At 45.9% G+C, this 17,648-nt stretch overlaps 1 protein-coding gene across 3 annotated transcripts in view; it reads left to right on the top strand.

Moving 5' to 3' along the window:
- The window catches only part of bahcc1b (BAH domain and coiled-coil containing 1b), a 53,038-nt gene extending 41,572 nt beyond the window's left edge, over positions 1-11,466 (top strand). For all 3 annotated transcript variants that reach the window (XM_034557883.1, XM_034557884.1, XM_034557881.1), the window contains exons 15-28: positions 410-488; positions 622-790; positions 889-1,056; positions 2,093-2,332; positions 2,885-3,129; positions 4,667-4,886; positions 5,108-5,225; positions 5,771-5,846; positions 5,968-6,076; positions 6,169-6,285; positions 6,374-6,511; positions 7,214-8,664; positions 9,454-9,690; positions 10,203-11,466. In XM_034557883.1, the coding sequence (XP_034413774.1) occupies positions 410-488; positions 622-790; positions 889-1,056; positions 2,093-2,332; positions 2,885-3,129; positions 4,667-4,886; positions 5,108-5,225; positions 5,771-5,846; positions 5,968-6,076; positions 6,169-6,285; positions 6,374-6,511; positions 7,214-8,664; positions 9,454-9,690; positions 10,203-10,412 (3,577 nt within the window). In that variant the 3' untranslated portion in view covers positions 10,413-11,466. The remainder of the gene's footprint in view (positions 1-409; positions 489-621; positions 791-888; positions 1,057-2,092; positions 2,333-2,884; positions 3,130-4,666; positions 4,887-5,107; positions 5,226-5,770; positions 5,847-5,967; positions 6,077-6,168; positions 6,286-6,373; positions 6,512-7,213; positions 8,665-9,453; positions 9,691-10,202) is intronic.
- The last annotated feature ends 6,182 nt before the right edge of the window (positions 11,467-17,648 follow it).

Genomic DNA, 17,648 nt, shown 5'->3' with positions numbered 1-17,648 from the left:
GAAGCTCCGGTCAACGGACAGACTCCCCCGAGACTGCTTCATCTCTCTCTCTCTCTTCATGTCTCTTTCCCTTCCCCCTCAACTATTCTCCTCCTCCACTGTCTCTCTCTCTCTCTGTCTCTTCTCCACACTCTCCACACATTAGATCAGTCGTATCCTTTCATGTGGTGATTCAGCAGAGTTTCATATTCGCGCGGCCGCTGAATATTTCTGTGTTTGCCGTTAAACTGTGCCGACGGTCGGCAGGGGCTCTCACCTCATCAAAGTTATGAGGCAGTGAGGGAGGCGAGCAGAGTAAAGATGCAAAGAAAATCATTCTTGAAAGGGGAAGAAATGTGCGACCAGTTTGATTCTGTGATCTGTTTTACGTATGATAAATTCTCATTTGCTGTGTTCTTATGTTTTCCAGAGAGGGGCTGGATTTACTGGAGGAAAAAGCCAGGAACAATTATTCCAATCATGGTTTCAACAGCATCAGCATTGCACAGGTTGGTCTCCCTCTGCTCCTGGTTCATCCACTCTGACAACCACAACTGTTCTTTTTTTCCTTTTTTTTGCTGGATATGTCAATTAGCGAAAAGAAATGAGTCAATAATTTGCTTTTCCGCTCCCTGTCTACAGATGAAAGCTCGGCCCAGCGCCCTGAGCTCCAGGCTGGCCAGGCGGGTGACCCAGCTGAAACAGAAGGCTGTGGCCAGTCGCGGTGCACCGTCAGCAGACATGCTGCACTGCAGACGGGCCCCTGGTGAGGAAGGGGCCTCCAACAGTCACTGCAGACAAGGAAGAAAAGGTGAGCACAGAGGTAGCATATACTGTACATGCAGACACTTGTTGTCCTTTAAGTGGCCCCCTAAAAGCTAACTCCCTCTCTTGCTGTTGATCCATCAGACCTGCAGCTGGACTGGGCAACCGGTCAGACTGTGAAGAGGAAGAGGGGTCGAAAGCCCAAAGGGCTGATGGCCGTCAACTCAAACAGAGCTCACCCCAAGGACAGCAGGACCTCTGAGAAACACGACGTTAGGGAAGAGAGGAGTGACAGCGAGAGCTCAGAGGGCGGTGAGTTATAATACAGGACCCAAATAAGTCTGTAGTCTGGTGTGTCCGCCCGCCAACCAGCAGAGTTCACAGGCTATGACACATATGAGGCAGGCAGCGCTGATTTGGCTGATGGCTCACAGAACATCAACCAGACATTGTGTGTGCGTGTGTGTGTGTCTGTGTGTGTGTGTGTGTGTGCGCACACATGAAGTGCCTGAGAAGTGAGATGTCTGCCGTCAACAGGGGGCCCTCCTCTCACATCCCAGCTCGTCTGTCACACCGTTAAAACCGTTAACGACTTGCCACAGGCATGCAACGCAGCCACCGCTGCCCTCAACGCCACGCGGTAACGTGAGCCCACTCAGGCCCTGTTCAGAATCTCACACCCCGGTCTTCCCTCTCTCTTCTTCACCTCGCCAGCCTCGCGAAAGGTTTGAGTGGAGGAAAGACAATCACATTCCTCCTGACTTGAAAATGAGCACCTCACAGGAGAGCACGGTCTCATATGAAACTTGCAAAACTTCAGGAGAACGCTCCAATCCGAGAGCGAGTTTGCGTGTGTGAGTGTGTCTGTGTGTGTGTGTGTGTGAGAGAGGCAAAGTGTTGACGAGAGCGCCGTGGAAGTGACAAGTGTGTCAGAGATGTGTCGACACCCGACCCCCCCACCCCCACCCCCCCCAAGTCAGCGGCACACAGCTGCCAATAACCGTCTGTGTTTCTGTCCGACTTTGTGCACGGTGTCAACATTTGCTTCCCACCACTGCGCTGTTAGTTATTGTGCGGCTTGCAGTTATTGTGATAAAACGGCCCACCGAAAAAAGCCCTCCGACAAAAGTCAATCAACGTCCACATTTCTCTGTTCTGCCCATCTAACGTTCGTATTCACGGCGACGTACGTTCGGCCACGCGCACGTGACCTGTAGACGCGAGAGGAATATTGAAAGCTGGCTGTCAATACTCCTCATCAGGCGAGTCCCAGCCTTTAGTTAAGAGTGTTTACATGTAGATCACTCAAAGCCTTCTGACTGATCGTATTGATGTTGTGATTCCACAGAGGAGGACGACGAGGAAGAGGAGGAGGAGGAGGAAGAGGAAGAGGAGGAGGAGGAAGAGGAAGAGGAAGAGGAAGAGGAGGAGGAAGAGGAGGAGGACTATGACGATGGCGGCGGCAGCGAAGATGGAGCCGGTGACATCAAGATTAGCTCATCCTCTAAAGAAGCTCCTGCAAACCCTGCTGGGATTGTGCCTTTTTCATCGCAGTCCTCGATGCTCCAAGCAAACCAGAAAGCCAGGAGTAAGAGACCAGGGCCTCCCAGTGAGACCTTTACACATGTCTTTATGCATGCTGCTGTCCCCCTGTGACTTTCAGCTTTTCACTTGAAATGAAGAGTAACAAGATTTCTTAGGTTTTAGAGAAATGTACAGTCATTTAACAAATTAATGAGGTTGACTTCACTCAACCAGAAACAGTATTAACTTTTTTTATGTACCGGTAGTATTATGGATGGTTTGTTGTTAAATATGAAGTGTTTTCGGATCATATCTAATCTAAATTAGAAGGAAGTAGCATTGTCATATTAGTGATATTGATTGGCCAAGCAAGTCTTTCTTCATTAAATCACCTAGAACAATTTAATATGCTCTGAGAGTTGTGTCCGATAACTGTTATGTGGCCTCAAAGACCAAGAAAACCTACATTCCTAACCTCACACTTTATAAGATATCCGACTTTATCGAAATTTTTGCAATTTATCTGCCAGCATTAATTTTTATGACGTATCTTCCCCCTGCCCCCCCCCCCCCCCCCCCCCCCCCCCCCCCCCCCCCCCCCCCTGCCCCCCCCCAGGCATAAGGAGCGTGTCCCGTGCAGATCAGAGGAGAATTCCCAGAAGGCCGTGCCTCGCCAACACAGAAAGGGGACATCCGGTCCACCAAGGGACCAAAAGAGCATCTCTGCCCAGCTGGGGTGTGTCGACAGTGGGCTGCAGCTTTGGGGACGGCCAGGGGAACCAAGGATCTGTGACGGAAGTAAACAGGGCCAGCAAGGAAGCCGTGAGGAAGAGCTCATCGGGACAGGGAATTCTGGGAAAGGTGATGACTAGTTTTGGGTGGTGACTTTTAACCTTACAGTGTAATAGCAATATTTTACTTTTGCCAGTGACAGCTATTCAACAAGTAGATTACTCCCTGACAGCAGTCATTTATGACACTTCGTCACATCTACACCCTCAAAACTGGCATATGCATCGTGCACTTCTGTGTAAATGACATAGTTTAGGTTATACAAACATGCATTTTAAAAGTACTACAAATTGGAGCTAAACATGAAAATGTACAATATTTGGAGTTGATATCAAGAGCAGGAAGCTAGACAATGAAATGCTCAAAGTTCAACATCCATTTAAGGGGGAGATTTCTGGTATGAGAAGGGAAAGGTGTGATGGAAAGAATGAGAATCACAATAAATTAGTTGTAAGGACTGTAATCACATTACTCTTGAAATTAGTTATGGGAAAATGTGAATAAAGGAAGAAAGATGACTCAGAGAAGTTCACTCCCTTTGGCCTTCTGATGCATGCGAATAAAGGCAGAGAAGCGAGGAGACAAGCTCTCACGTCAGGTTCACTCCTTCCTCGTTGAAGCGAGCCGCACCCTGGCAGCACATTTTTAAAATCCTGTAGATTACAGATGACAGAAGCCGCTTACAGGAAGAGGATTCCATCATCTGTAAATCAGTCACTTTTTTAACTATTGTTATGTTTGTGTTTGCATGCTGTGCTAAAGCATCACTGGGCCGTTGTATTCGAGCAGGTAGCCATCAGCGAGACACCCACATTTATTTTAATGGGAGACGCCCCGGGGTGGCTTCAGCCTTTGACTCATTGTGAGGGAATGTCCAAAAACACATAACTCCTAACCAAACAGTGAGGTATAAACATAATGATTGCCCATAACCCTTCACCCGCACACACACACCAGCACTAGAAATAATAATCCCCCATGCCCTCTGGTGACGAAACTTCACTAAAATATATGTCCTGATGTGGAAAACATCAAGAGACAACCCATGCGCATACACACACGCACACGCACACGCACACACACTCACGCGATCTCTCTTAGCGTTATATGTGTTTTTGCTTTAGAAAGCCTAAATACAAGCAGAAACCCGTCAGTCATCAGTCATCTTTGGATAGACTAGCCTAAACCGGTCTGGAGATGGATACTATCTGTTTTTTGTGATTGTGTGTGTGTGTGTGTGTGTGTGTGTGTGTGTGTTTGACACTGAGAATGTAAATTAGGGTTCAAGTTTTTTTATTAGTAGGCGTCCACCCTGCTGAAGTGTCCTTGAGCAATACACTGAAGTTCAATAGCTGCAGTTATTACTGACTGAGACCTCTGACTGTTTAAGTGAGCAAAAGAACATCCTCCAGGCTTTATTGAAGTATCACATTACGAGAGACACTGCCGCCTGCGGTTGCTTTTCACTGACGGATTCACCCTTTCAGCCACATCAGACTGATGTCACCTGCAGATCGTGTTTACTGGAGACAAATATGGGCATATAATGAAGTGTTATCATATCCTGCTTTCGGTCCACTGATGTCATATCCTGTTTCCTGTCCAGGCCAAGGGCCATGCAGTGAGCCGGCTCCTGCAGAGCTTTGCAGCCGACGATGGCTTTCATTTGGATGAGGAAAGCAGCTTCTCTGAGGGCGAGGAGGAGGAGGAGGAGGAGGAGGGGCAAGAAGAGGAGGAGGAGGAGGAGGAGGGGGAAGATGAAGGGGAAGAGGAGGAGGAAATAAAGTTGATCCACCTCCCTCCCAACATGCCATGCAGAATCCCTGGTAGGCATAAACAGCAACACATCGTATATAATTGCACACACGCATGCTTAATTTAAAAAGCATGTTGGATCCTTTTCACACGTGCATACACACTTCTTTCTCTGCCTTTTTGTCCCTCCCTTTCACTTCACATAGCAGTTATACAACACACTCACAAATGATGCATATCTCACACCGTTATCTTCTCCATCCATCTTTCTACCACGCCCTCGCCACCGCAGCGCTGCCAAACTGTGTGCTGAGTAAAGAGATGTTGGTGGACGGCCTGAAGATCTTGATCTCCAAGGAGGACGAGCTGCTGTACGCTGCCTGTGTCCAAACTCTGGACCTGCCTGACATGTGAGGCCCTTCTTCCCTGCTGCCTCACCACAGAGACACACCATTTGGCAAACAAATGCATAACTTTCATACCAAAGCTTTCAAAGGAAAGAGCCAAGTGATTATTTCACACACAGCAACTGCCGCATATGACTATTGTTTATTCCGTCACCTATTGATCCCAATAGGCGAAGCATCAAGATCTGGGTGGATAACCACCTCAGCTTTACGATATCCTGGGGGCAACCCTGGAGTTAAGTGCTAAAAAGACATATAGCAACAAGAGCCTTCTCTGATTTACAAAAGAGTTGAAACTTAGCTGAGCTCTAGTTAAATGCCTGACAGCTGTGTGAATCTTGACAAACAAGAAGGCGAGACTCCTACAAAGCCAACACACACAGCAGTGGCAGCCAACACAGCTGCCAGTGAAAAAAACTAAACTGAGCACTCATGACGAAAACCTTTTGGAAAAAGACAGTGGAAATTGCGCTTAAATTGAAACTAAGAAATAAAAAAATTTAAAAAAAGTTTGGTTCTTGAGGAATTAATACGAATGTTCCTCTTAGATTCAGTGTTGTCATCGAAGGAGAACGAGGGAACCGCCCCCGGATCTACTCGCTGGAGCAACTACTGCAGGAAGCTGTGAGTTTCAGTCTCTATTGCATTTATTAGAAGACCGTTTTGGGGCTAGTTGTGCAGTGTTGGGTAGTTTTTACTAAAACTCCACACGCATTTTACAGATAATTTTGTGATTTTCTTCCAGGTGTTAGACGTGCGGCCCCAGAGCGAGGCCATCCTGACTGCAGGGACGCGAGTGTGTGCGTACTGGAGCGAGCGCTCTCGCTGTCTTTACCCCGGATACGTCCATCGAGGTGAGTGAAAAACACCTCCAACCCCACTCCGCATAAACACGCCGGTATGTTCCCAGCAACTCATATCCCCCGTCCTTTGTGTTGTGCTTTAGGAGGTCCAGGTGAGGAAGAGAAGGAGGGCAGTGTGATGGTGGAGTTTGATGATGGAGACAGGGGTAGGATCTCCCTCGCAAACATCAGGCTTCTGCCTCCAGGATACCAAATCTGCTGTGAGTATGAAAGAAGGGTGGAATGACAGAAACGTAGAATAAAAGACCCTCATTTGACAGCCGCCATTTGACAATTCTTCTCTGTCAGGTGCGGAACCCTCTCCAGCTCTGCTGATCTCACCTGGGCACCGCAGGAGACAAAGCTCCACCCAGGAGAGGAAAGACACGCCCACAGAGAAACCATCCAATGAGGAGGCTGCAGGGAGGCCCCAAGAGAAAAGACCAGGTGAGGGAGAAGGGAACATATGCAGCACTTTGGTCGGCACCACATATCCTCTTTCTTTTAATTGAATATGTTGTCACTCCTTCAACAAACCCATACAGGTTTTAAAGAATGTTTAATCAGCTATAACACAGCATTAGTTTAATATGTGAAAGAAAGACACAGTCTGAGGAATGCACTCAGAGACCCAAGCTCTTATTTATGTTGTGTGAGATGTACTAGTCTAACTAGTTAATGCGTTCACAGACACATAGTCCTTCAGGCCATTGTAAAAATCCCCCAAGCAAACCCTCATTTAGACTTCCAACTGTCAGCCGCTTGTCAGATGCCTCCGTGTCACAGGAGAGTATATAAGACTCGTATTTATTACAATTCCTTGTTCGCTGCCTTTCAATTAACCTCTATATGACCACATTTATCATGCTTTTACGAGTTGTCATTGTTTTGTTGTTAAGCAACATACTGCACTTGTAACTCATCACAAACTCCAGGTGACATTAAAGCTGGAGGGAGAGACACGTTTACCAGGTTTGTTGTGGTTTGAGTAATAGACATGTCGAAACCTAGCTGGATAGCCGCAGATCTAGGAGATAAAGATATTAAGTTTCTTCAAAGCTCTCAGTTTCACAATTATCTCAGTCTGCTCTGACGACCTGCCAGTTCATATTGATTATAACTCCACTCTGTTGCCGTCTCCTTTTTCAGTTGGCAGGCCGAAGAAAGTCCTCTCGGTGCCTCAGACGGCCAGCACACCAACATCAGTAACAGACACTTTAACCAAAGGCCACACTTCCTTGTTGAACTGGTCAACTCCCAGGAAGAGGCCGCCTGTTGACTTCTTCCTCTTCAACGGGACGTCTCGGAAGACCCAGAGGAGGGTACAGGAGCAAGACTTGGGGCTTTTTCATCGACCCACCTCCCACCTCCTCGCACCCCCGATGCCTATCAAGGGCATCTTTGGCTCCCCTTTTGAAAGCGACTCATTCAGCAGCATTGCCAACAGCTACTCTACCTTCAGAAGTGGCGGATGCTCTGGAGCGGGGCGACCGGTTGCCACAGTAACTTCCACAGGACTCAGGGACTCCTCGTCCGCTGTTTGCTCCTCAGCTGTCACCATGGCAACGGTAGCTGGAAGCAAGAAGCCAGTGAGCGAACGCGACAGGAAACAGTTCCTGGTGAAGCTCGACCACGAAGGAGTAACCTCCCCTAAAACAAAAAATGGCAAGGCCCTGCTTCGACTCGGTGGAAGTGGAGGAAAAGGAGACAAGAGTCTCTCCTCCGCTGGAGCCCCGCCGCCATACACCCACCCTGCCCTGATGGTGAAGGATGGCAAGAAGGGAGCAGGGGAAAGAGATGGCACTGGAACCCGTTTTGAACCTATTGTAAAGGGTTCCCCACCTCTTAGAAAGGATCGTCTGTCAGCAGGTCTTGGAGTCCAAGGTGGCGATTACAGTCTGGACTACCCGAGTGACGGCCCCAGCTCTTACTCTGAGCTGGATGAGGATGATGAGGATGACGGTCAGGATGCTGAAGCCCCTCGAAGTAGTGCGGCGGACCCTTCCCACCGTGGTAGCCGCTTTCTCTCCCGTCTTTCTGCCTGCTTCTCCTCCTCTTCCTCCTCCTCCTCCTCCTCCGCCTCCATCTCCTCCTCGTCCCTCTGCTCGTCAGACAACGACTCCTCCTACTCCTCGGATGAAGAGTCCTCCTCTGTCCTGCTGCGCCGCGCACTGCTCCAGCAGGACAAACACAAGCACAGGCAGAACATGACCTCCGACCTCCTGAGCCCTGACCCCGCCAACTCCGGCTCCTCTCCTTCCGCGTCAGCCCCGGCACACGGCTATGTGGCCAAAGACAGCATGGCCGTCTCGGGGTCAAAGGTGAGGACTGACAGAACAGACGACAGGAAGGAGTTCACGTCGAAAGGAAGTATGGCGGGTAACAGTAGCACAGCTAAGAAACAGCTGAAGAGGAAAGACAGAACTTCGAGCAGCCACCATCAGAGGCAGAGCAGTCCTGTGAGCCAGCAGCCCAAAGCTGCATCCAAGGACCCGGCAACAGCTAAGAGGCAACGGATGTCCTCACCGGAGCCGCTGCCTAATATGGCTCCCCTTCTGCCTGGACGCCAGCTGTGGAAATGGTCCGGCAACCCCACACAGGTAGGACACCTTGATACGTTCTTTTTACAAGATGCTCTGGAAGAGTGAGTTGTATTTTTTCTTTTCCATTTCACTGTAATCCTGATTTAATCAGACAGTGTTTTCTCATAATCACACGTTATTATCTTGGTTATATGGTTTCAAAACTCTTGGGTATCAGTAACCAACCTCACGTCGCATCTTAAGTAGGTTACTGACTGTTGTGGCAGTTTCTGCTGCATCAAACCTTTGATGACATACTGCAGATGCGTTGATCAAATATCATTTCTCTTTGCGGTGCTTATGCCGCCTCAGTCTTTGTACACATCGTAAACACTACGAGGCTTACTCTCTGAATCTATTATCCTGATTATTTAGTCTCGATCCTGAGATCACGGAACACAAACCAGCTTCCACTCTGCCGTTGTCTGCTTCGTAACCACGACTGCACATGTGTCGACTGAGATGTGCTGAAAATGAAAAGACGGAGCAGAAGTGTGGGTGTGTTACCGAGGTTACAGTTACTGTGATAGTAACGTCTCCACGAGTTTCAATAGCATTGCCTTTATTGGGTTGAGAGTGACTTATTGATGTGCCAGAACACCTACTCCTGTAACTCAATAGGATCAGTGTGTCGTGATAGGTGTTTCTTGGCTTTGAAAGACATATTGAATCTTTCCATACGTTGGGAGACTCGGTTTAGCTAAACAAACTAGATAAATTGATTTCTGAAATGAGGCCGGTGCTGAAATAAACCCTCCGCACTGAATAAATTGACTGAGCGTTATTTTTACTCTCTTTCGGCGACAGAGGAGAGGTCTGAAGGGTAAAGCCCGCAAGCTTTTCTACAAGGCCATCGTGAGGGGCAAGGAGACGGTGCGTGTCGGGGACTGTGCTGTGTTCCTGTCACCTGGCCGGCCCCAGCTGCCCTACGTGGGCAGAGTGGAGAGCCTCTGGGAGTCATGGAGCTCCAGCATGGTGGTCAGGGTCAAGTGGTTTTACCACCCGGAGGAGACTCGCCTGGGGAAGCGACACCGCGACGGCAAGGTAAAGGCCAGGGAGTGCAAGTAGAATTTCTAAATTGAGAATGGTCAAAGTAACAGTGCGTGACATTTTCATATAAGTATATCACCCCTTTGCTTTTTGTTCCCTGTTCCCATCTGATATGAATGGTTGAACACCCACTTATTTCATGAAACTGTTACCATTTCCACATCTAAATACTCAGCATAAGGCGCTTTTTTTCCCCAGGAAAAATGTCTGTGCTGCAAAGGAAGTCATGTGTTTTGCATTTCTTGCAAGAACAATAGTGGTTTGTTTGGAATAAATAGAAAAAGACCTGAGTAGTTAGCATGATCAGCAACATCCACCACGCTGAGCAAACACAAAAAGATCTCCACTTGCAAAAACTCAAACCTCCTCATGAGAAACCCCACAGCTAAAAGACATGAAAGGAGGCATGTGCGGGAAGTGTAACCACTTCTTCTGAAAGCAACATTTTGATGGTCAAATATATTATCTTGCTGATTCCTCAACCGTTCTTCCCGTCTCTCTCCCAGAATGCCCTGTACCAGTCGAGCCACGAGGACGAGAATGACGTGCAGACAATCTCCCATCGCTGCCAGGTGGTCAGCAGGGCTGAGTACGATCACCTGAAGCGTGAATGTAAGGCCGGCGGCGCGGCAAACGACCTGTTCTACCTGGCCGGAAGCTACGAACCGACCACGGGCCAGCTGACCAACGCAGACGGCATGGCCATTGTATCCTAAGCACCACCGGCGGAGGGTGAGGGATCCAAATATTGAACCTGAACTCTGGAGATGACTGCTTCCAGGACAGTCCGTCAGAACGGAGCTGGGGACAGAGGGAAACCAAGACAAAGAGTTTTGACTCTGCGTATGGATCTGTCCCTTGTAAGAGAAGGAGCTAGCCCACTGGATAAAGCCCGACAGTACTGGCACTTATAGGAGCCCAGTTTGTTCTGGGGGGAAAAGTCTGATCCATGTCGGATTTAACCTCTTGGACTCTAGGCCTCTCGCTGCAACGAGAGTCGACAGCCTTCCTTTTGGCTGAAATGACAGAGTTCCTCGTCACTGCGACAAGATTACTGCAACAAAAGAGCAGGAACCAAGGACATGAGCACTTTGGAGTACAGTCGCTTGGATATGCTATGGAGGGAGTGTGTCAGACTTGGCTTTCTGAAACAAAGAGACTGAATGGTAAGCAGAGACTTACTGTAAACCACACTGGTTTGGAGGGTTTCAATGGTCTTATACTGGTAGTTTGACTATGACAACGTGATTGGGAGATCCCCAACAGGACCAAAAAACACTGTAGTGTGTGTGTGTGTGCGTGTGTATGTGTGTATGTGTGTGTGTGTGTGTGTGTGTGTTTGCAGAGTGGCTGCGATGACCCTGTTTGGCATTTAATGAGCTCTAGGTAAATAGTGCTTTAACGTGTGCGTGTGTTTGTACTGTACGTGCGGTCGTGCACGTCTTCACCCGCGCTCATCGAGCAGGGAGGACATCATGACACAGCGTCGGTACGTCGGTAACACTCTGAATATGAATCTTTCCCGTACTAAACGTGCAGTTTTCAGTCGCAACTGAAACACGAAACGATCTCTCCTCCTGTCAAGCCATACACGTCAATACCTCGCTCTCGTAGCCTCGCATTCGGGTGCGAAGACACATGTACAGGTAGTTGGATTGTTTATTTGAAACGTGAGTGCGTGGGTAGTGTGCGTGCGTATGTGGGCGTGTGTGGGCATTTGTGCGTGTGTGTGTGTGTGTGTGCGTCTGTGTGCGCGCGCGCGTGTGCTTTGTACAGCATCATGTATAATATAACATGTTGTAAATACTATACATATATATTTGTTCTTGTTTTTTGTTTTCTTTTGCAGAGAAGATTATTTTATTTAGATTTTTTAGGGTGTGTGTGGGTTCGGGGGTTGAAGGGGAGGGGGGGGGGGTCTGAGAGAGGGAGGAGGTTGTGTTAGTATGCTTCTCTCTTAATGCACTGAACAGGATTGGCGGTTTGGATTTGGGGTCAAACTGTACAACTGATGTGAAGACATTGTGCTTGTAAGCCCTGCTTAAGGCAAAGGGTGAATATGTAGAAAGGGTGGTTGGGAAATGTTTTATAAGGAAATCAGAAAAAGGCTCTTTGTAAAAATGTGTCCAGATTTTTTTTTCTTTCTCTTTATTTCACTGCGTTGGGTTTTAAATGTGCATTTCCTGTTGGGAGCTTCTTTTTTTTTTCTTTTTAAACAAATACTGGAAAAGAAACTGAGTTTCTGCTGTTCTCTGATCCGAAAAGGAATCTAGCTCTTTATCTGTTTAAGCCTGTATACCTATATAAAATGTAGATATTTATCTGGCATCAAAAAGAAACATACCAAAGCAACTGTGAGTTTAAGCTTCACTGCATTAGAAGAAAAAATATTATGAAAAAGACATAAAAACATTCAATCAAATCTGAATCCGGGACCCCTGCAATCACCGAGGTATAGAGTTCTTCTCGTTGTCTGCTCGTGTTCATCCAGCGTTGCTATGACAGCCTGCGAAAAATATTGCAGCAACAATGTCTGCACGCTGCCCAGCTGATGCACTTGAGGTAACTGTGGCAACCAGAATGGCATCACGTGACTGTGAAGGACAATCAGAGCCAATCAATTGGACAATGTTGAGAGACAAAAAAACAAAACAAGATAAGGATCAAATCACAAATTATGCTTCTTGTCACTTTTATTCCTGCTTTGCCAAAAATGTGTGTTTTATGTTTGCTTGTTTTCCTCGTTTGCCATTGTCTTACTGTTTATGCAAGCCTTTGATGACTGTCTGTTGTCAGTGTAAAAGATGTACAGGGAGGAAGAACATGATTGCCTTTTTCCTTTTTAGGACATTGACTGACTTTTAACAACAACGTTGCTGTTACACTGCAAAGCAAAAGCTTTAAAAGGAATCTAATGTGAACTCAATTTTAAAATATTTCTTTTATGGGTCTTTAATTGCTTTTTTTAAAGCAGTTTTTTTCTTTAAGAAACACTGGATTCAGTTCTAACCATCATGTTTTGAGAGAAGCGACATCGTTGTCTTTTTGTTTTTAGACCCACTGGAAAACTGCTTTGTATTGTTGAGATAGCCTACTAAAATATATTATGTAATTTCAGTCATTCTTTGGAAATATGACTTAAATATTTCCTCATGTACAAAAGGAAAAATTATTTATCTTAATTTTATTGCCTTTTTGTGTTTCATTAAAAAAAAAAAGATTCTTACAACAACAACAACAACAACAAAAAGACGTCTTGTTTGCTTTTTCCACTTTCATGCTGGGCGTGAGTGTTTTGAATACGGCCTCGTGTTCATCAATGCCCGTCATCTGTCTCCGATAAGAAAATGGACCACAGAAGAAAGGTTGGGAGACTGAGAAGAAGGGGAAAAAAGGAAAACACGAGACGAGGAAGTTATTTGAAACTGTAGCTGGAGCCGATAGACGGAGAAGAATGGGGAGAGGAAGGGAAACTGTATCTGCCGGTGTTTCGTGAGAGAGACGGACAGTAAAGTCTCCTCTGGCTGTGCAGGTGAGTCAGGTATTCAGAATAATAAAAACGGAACAGGACCATTAACAAAACAAAGCGAGGCTATCCGCTTTCATCCTGCCAAGATTTTCGAGGTGTGTGCGTGTGCGTGTGTGTGTGTGTGCGTGTGTGTGTGTGTGCGTGTGTGTGTGTGTGTGCGTGTGTGTGTGTGTGCGTGTGTGTGTGCGTGTGTGCGTGTGTGTGTGTGTGTGTGTGTGTGTGTGTGTGTGTGTGTGTGTGTGTGGAAATGCAGCTCACATGTGCTCATCAAACAAAGAGTGGTAGTCTTGTATACACACCAATAAAAAAAATCCACACAGTCCGCATGCACTCCTGTACTTCCATGGGTTTTCGGGTTGTGTGTGTTTGTGTGTGTGTGTGTGTGTGTGTGTGTGTGTGTGTGTAATGCGAGCGCCGGGAAGAACAGTTGAGATTATCCGCTGCAGGGTGTGGAGTTTCTGGGACAAAGTGCGCAAACCTACTACATTTTATTTGAGACTTCCTGTGAAATATTCACACCTTTTTATCGCACCGTAACCGGAGCTTTTGACGCGGCTTATTGCAACATTAAAGTCTGGATGGAGGATCGGCCTAAACCTTTGACCTCGAATTACAGTGAGGTTGCCTCGTGGCAGCCCGCGCAGAGGCTTTAGCGCAGCGTTGCCTCGAACGTCAGCCGTAAACTTTATTTTACTGAGCTGCCCTTTTTAATGTAGGCCGCCTTTTTCTTTTCAGCCGGCGTATCGCTCTCTGCTCTACTTGTCAATACAGGAAAAGTTGACTCGCATATCTTTCCTGAATAACTTTGCTAATGGTCCTTGGCCATAGTTTAAAATCACACACACATTCAGAATCTTTGTCCAGCGTGTGTGTGTGTGTGTGTTTGCTTTCCTTTTGTTTTCTGCGTTTAGCTGTTTTTGGCAGTTTAACATGTTATGACAAAGATATGAAACAGTACACTTTCCAGTTGGACCGCACACACACACACACACACACACACACACAAACACACGCATACAAACATTTGCACCCATTCTGCACACTGTTGGTCTTTTACATCGGCTCCTCAATCACCCAACGCCTTCAAAACACACAGACATTAAGTGCAGCCTTTGACTGCTTATCAGCACGTTTGCATTGGGCTTATCTGGTTGACATTGTTAAACTACTTTACCCAGAATGCTGCAGGAGATAGGGGCACAATGGGAGGCTGGGGGTGCCCTCTGGGTTAATGAGAGAGGGCTTTCACATCTTAGGAGCAAATATGCCACAAACGTGTGTGTTTGTGTGTGTGTGTGTGTGGGTGTGGGTGTGTGTGTGTGTGACAAGGGTCAAGGTGTCAGAGCAAGGTGTGGCAGTTTTTTTATTGTATTTCTTTAGTTTCGTCAGGTGGAGGCTGATGGATGGGAGCAAAGAGACCACATCTGAAGCACCAGTCTACATGAATCTAGATGCTACACAACGTGAGCTGCTCAATATGCGTGTGTGTGTGTGTGTGCGTGTGTGTGTGTGTGCGTGTGTGTGTGTGTGTGTGTGTGTGTGTGTGTGTGTGTGTGAGAGAGAGCGACAGAGACAGAGTGATCGTGTGTGTGTTAGGGGGGGGGGGGTCCAATCCAGAGAAAGCCCTCCATTTAGATATAGCCTGAGCATGTCACTGAAGTGAATGAATGGCTGTCAGCTGCAGCGGGATTTAGCGTGTGTGCATGTAGATAGTTTGTGTGTGTGTGTTTGTGTGTGTGTGTGTGTGCTGGGGTATATCCAGGTCACTCAGAGTGGGAGTAAGGAGATCAGCGGTCCTCTCTCTCACCTCATCCATTGTTCATATGAGCCCCTGCGACCTCACCACCGGAATCCATCTTACTATCAGAGAGTGTGTGTGTGTGTGTGTGTGTGTGTGTGTGTGTAAGTGTATTTGTGTGTGTGTGTGTATGTGTGTGTGTGTGTGTGTGTAGGTGCTGGGGTGTGTGTCTGTGTGTGTGTAAGTGTATGTGTGTGTGTGTGTGTGTGCGTGTGTGTGTGTGTGTGTGTGTGTGTGTGTATGTGTGTGTGTGTGTGTGTGTGTAAGAGAGAGAGAGAGACATTGTAGATCTCCGTATAGTCGATCTGACTCATTGTGGAACATATTCTGTCGCAACAGATGGTAGGATACATAAATCATAGATTTTTGGCCGTGTGGAAGTTATGTCCAAGTTCTCCTCCATTACACCAACAATCCTCCACTGTTCTTTCTGTTTCCCCCCCAATTGTATGACTTGTTTCCCTTTGTGGCCCGTTTCACAGGATAAAGGAAAAAATGGTGTTGTAGTCGGCAACATTTGGTTCAACAATGAAGCAGTTTCACTGATCTAAGACATCAGCGGTAAATATGAGGATTTGGTTTCCTTTTTAAACTCACTGTTTAACATCAGTGTTCAATGATCAGCAACATTTATTGCAGAGTCAGAGTTTAGACAGTTGATATTGAATCTATGGGTACAATGTTAAGAAATGTCAACCTATAATCAAATCATACATTGCCTCAAATGTTCACTAACTCTATCTCGTTTATTGAGCACAAAATCTAACATTTGGGGAGTTTGTTTATTATTTACGATTGACAATTATTTATTCATGTATTTATGTTTTTTCAGCCACATTTGAAAGGTTTCATTCATGACACAAAAATTTACATTTGAAATTTGTATTCAACCTTTATTTATTTAAGGTTATTATTTATTTATATTTATTACCTTTAGTATGTCTTTGTAACTTTAATTTTATTAATTTACATTTAGAAAATAATAATCAGAATGTTACGTGTGTATTTTCATTAAATATACAGATGTTTCTTAGATAAGGAAAATACATTTTTAAATCTTTGTAAATTACCAAATTATTTTGTTTTTCATGAGAATGAAACATGAAATGAGAGAACAAGGGAGGTCTTTTAAAATAATAATTCCCATTTCAATTAACTTGCATTAGACGGCATCCATGAATACACATATCTTTGTCAAAATAAAAGTCTTTGTAGTTACAAACACATTATTCGTTGTTGTGCTTTAAATTATGAAGAAAGGCGACAGAGCACAAGAGAAGAAGAGAGGGAATGAATAATCTAAACAGTGAAGAGGAGAAAGGGATTAAGAGGAGCAGGGGGACGGAGGAAGAGGAGGAGATGAGGGTTTCACAGACAATACGCTGGCTCCGGGTCATCTAGAGTCAAACTCCCTCTGTAACCTCCTAATCCACGCGATATTAACACAAGACAAAACTACGGGATTATTTCTACATCAGGTTCACTGTCAGAACTGTGAGCAGTTTTGGTGTTTTTTTGCTGATGCTGCTATTTGATATTTGGAATAGTAGAGGCATCTTGGCTCCGACGGTCAGAATAGGTCAAACATCCTGTAAAGTCTTAGTGGACACAGCAACCCGAGCCACAGATACCAGATAGCTGCTGTGTGGCAACGGGTGTGTGATATGTATGATACAATCTGGATGCAGGGTGAAATTTATATCTGTATCTATATGTGTGTGTGTGTGTGTGTGTGTGTGTGTGTGTGTGTGTGTGTGTGTGTGTGTGTGTGTGTGTGTGTGTGTGTGTGTGAGGAACTTGATTACCAAGCTTGCCATCCCCCCCAAGTGACAGCATGGAGAAAAGATATGTAGAGTATATTTATATGAAACAACTGGTGAACACAGACGTCTCAAACAGCCCTGTATGTTCTTTCCTCCCGATGAGTTGTCAGCGACACTGCGGGGGTCATCAAAATACCTGTAACCGTACACCTGTCTGGATGAAATACGTACAGTAAATGAACGTGAAACCCGAACAGCCTTTGAGGATTTATCTCCTCACATGCTGCTATCACCACTTTTAAATGGGAATTGACGCAACATCCGCGAACAGGCAGACAGTCAGTTGGCATTTCTTTGCATTTCATCAGATTTTTCTAAAAAATATTGAACAGTAAATTAATGCTGCGCCACAACCTCACTGTAACCATTTCACACTGACAGCGGTAAAAAGCACAGAACAAATGGCTAAATATCGCTGTGCATGTGCATTTCTTTGAAGGCAGACATTATCTGTATTCTAAGAGGAGGAAATCTTCTTTGATGCTTAAAAGGATAGTTAGACATTTTTGAAAATATTTGCTTCTTCTTTTTTTTTTTGCAGAGTTCAGACAGAGTATTGTTCTTCTCATCTAAAGGCCTTTGCAGCAGGAAAAATGCAAAATACAAAAAATAATAATAATAACGGCAGAGATGTGAATTTGCAACAGTTGCAACTCTTTGCAATAAAAGGTTTGAGTCGATTTGCACAGGCAGAGGACCAACTAGCGGTATCCTGTTGACCAGAGCAGCGTCTGGCAGGCTGTCTGAGGTAAACGGGTGTGTAGCCTAAGATACTGTTAACTATATTATTGAGTTTCCTTTT

The sequence above is a fragment of the Cyclopterus lumpus genome, chromosome 19 (genome assembly GCF_009769545.1).
Source record: "Cyclopterus lumpus isolate fCycLum1 chromosome 19, fCycLum1.pri, whole genome shotgun sequence".
Classification (NCBI taxonomy): Eukaryota; Metazoa; Chordata; class Actinopteri; order Perciformes; family Cyclopteridae; genus Cyclopterus; species Cyclopterus lumpus.
This window is presented reverse-complemented; position numbering and strand designations above follow the sequence as displayed.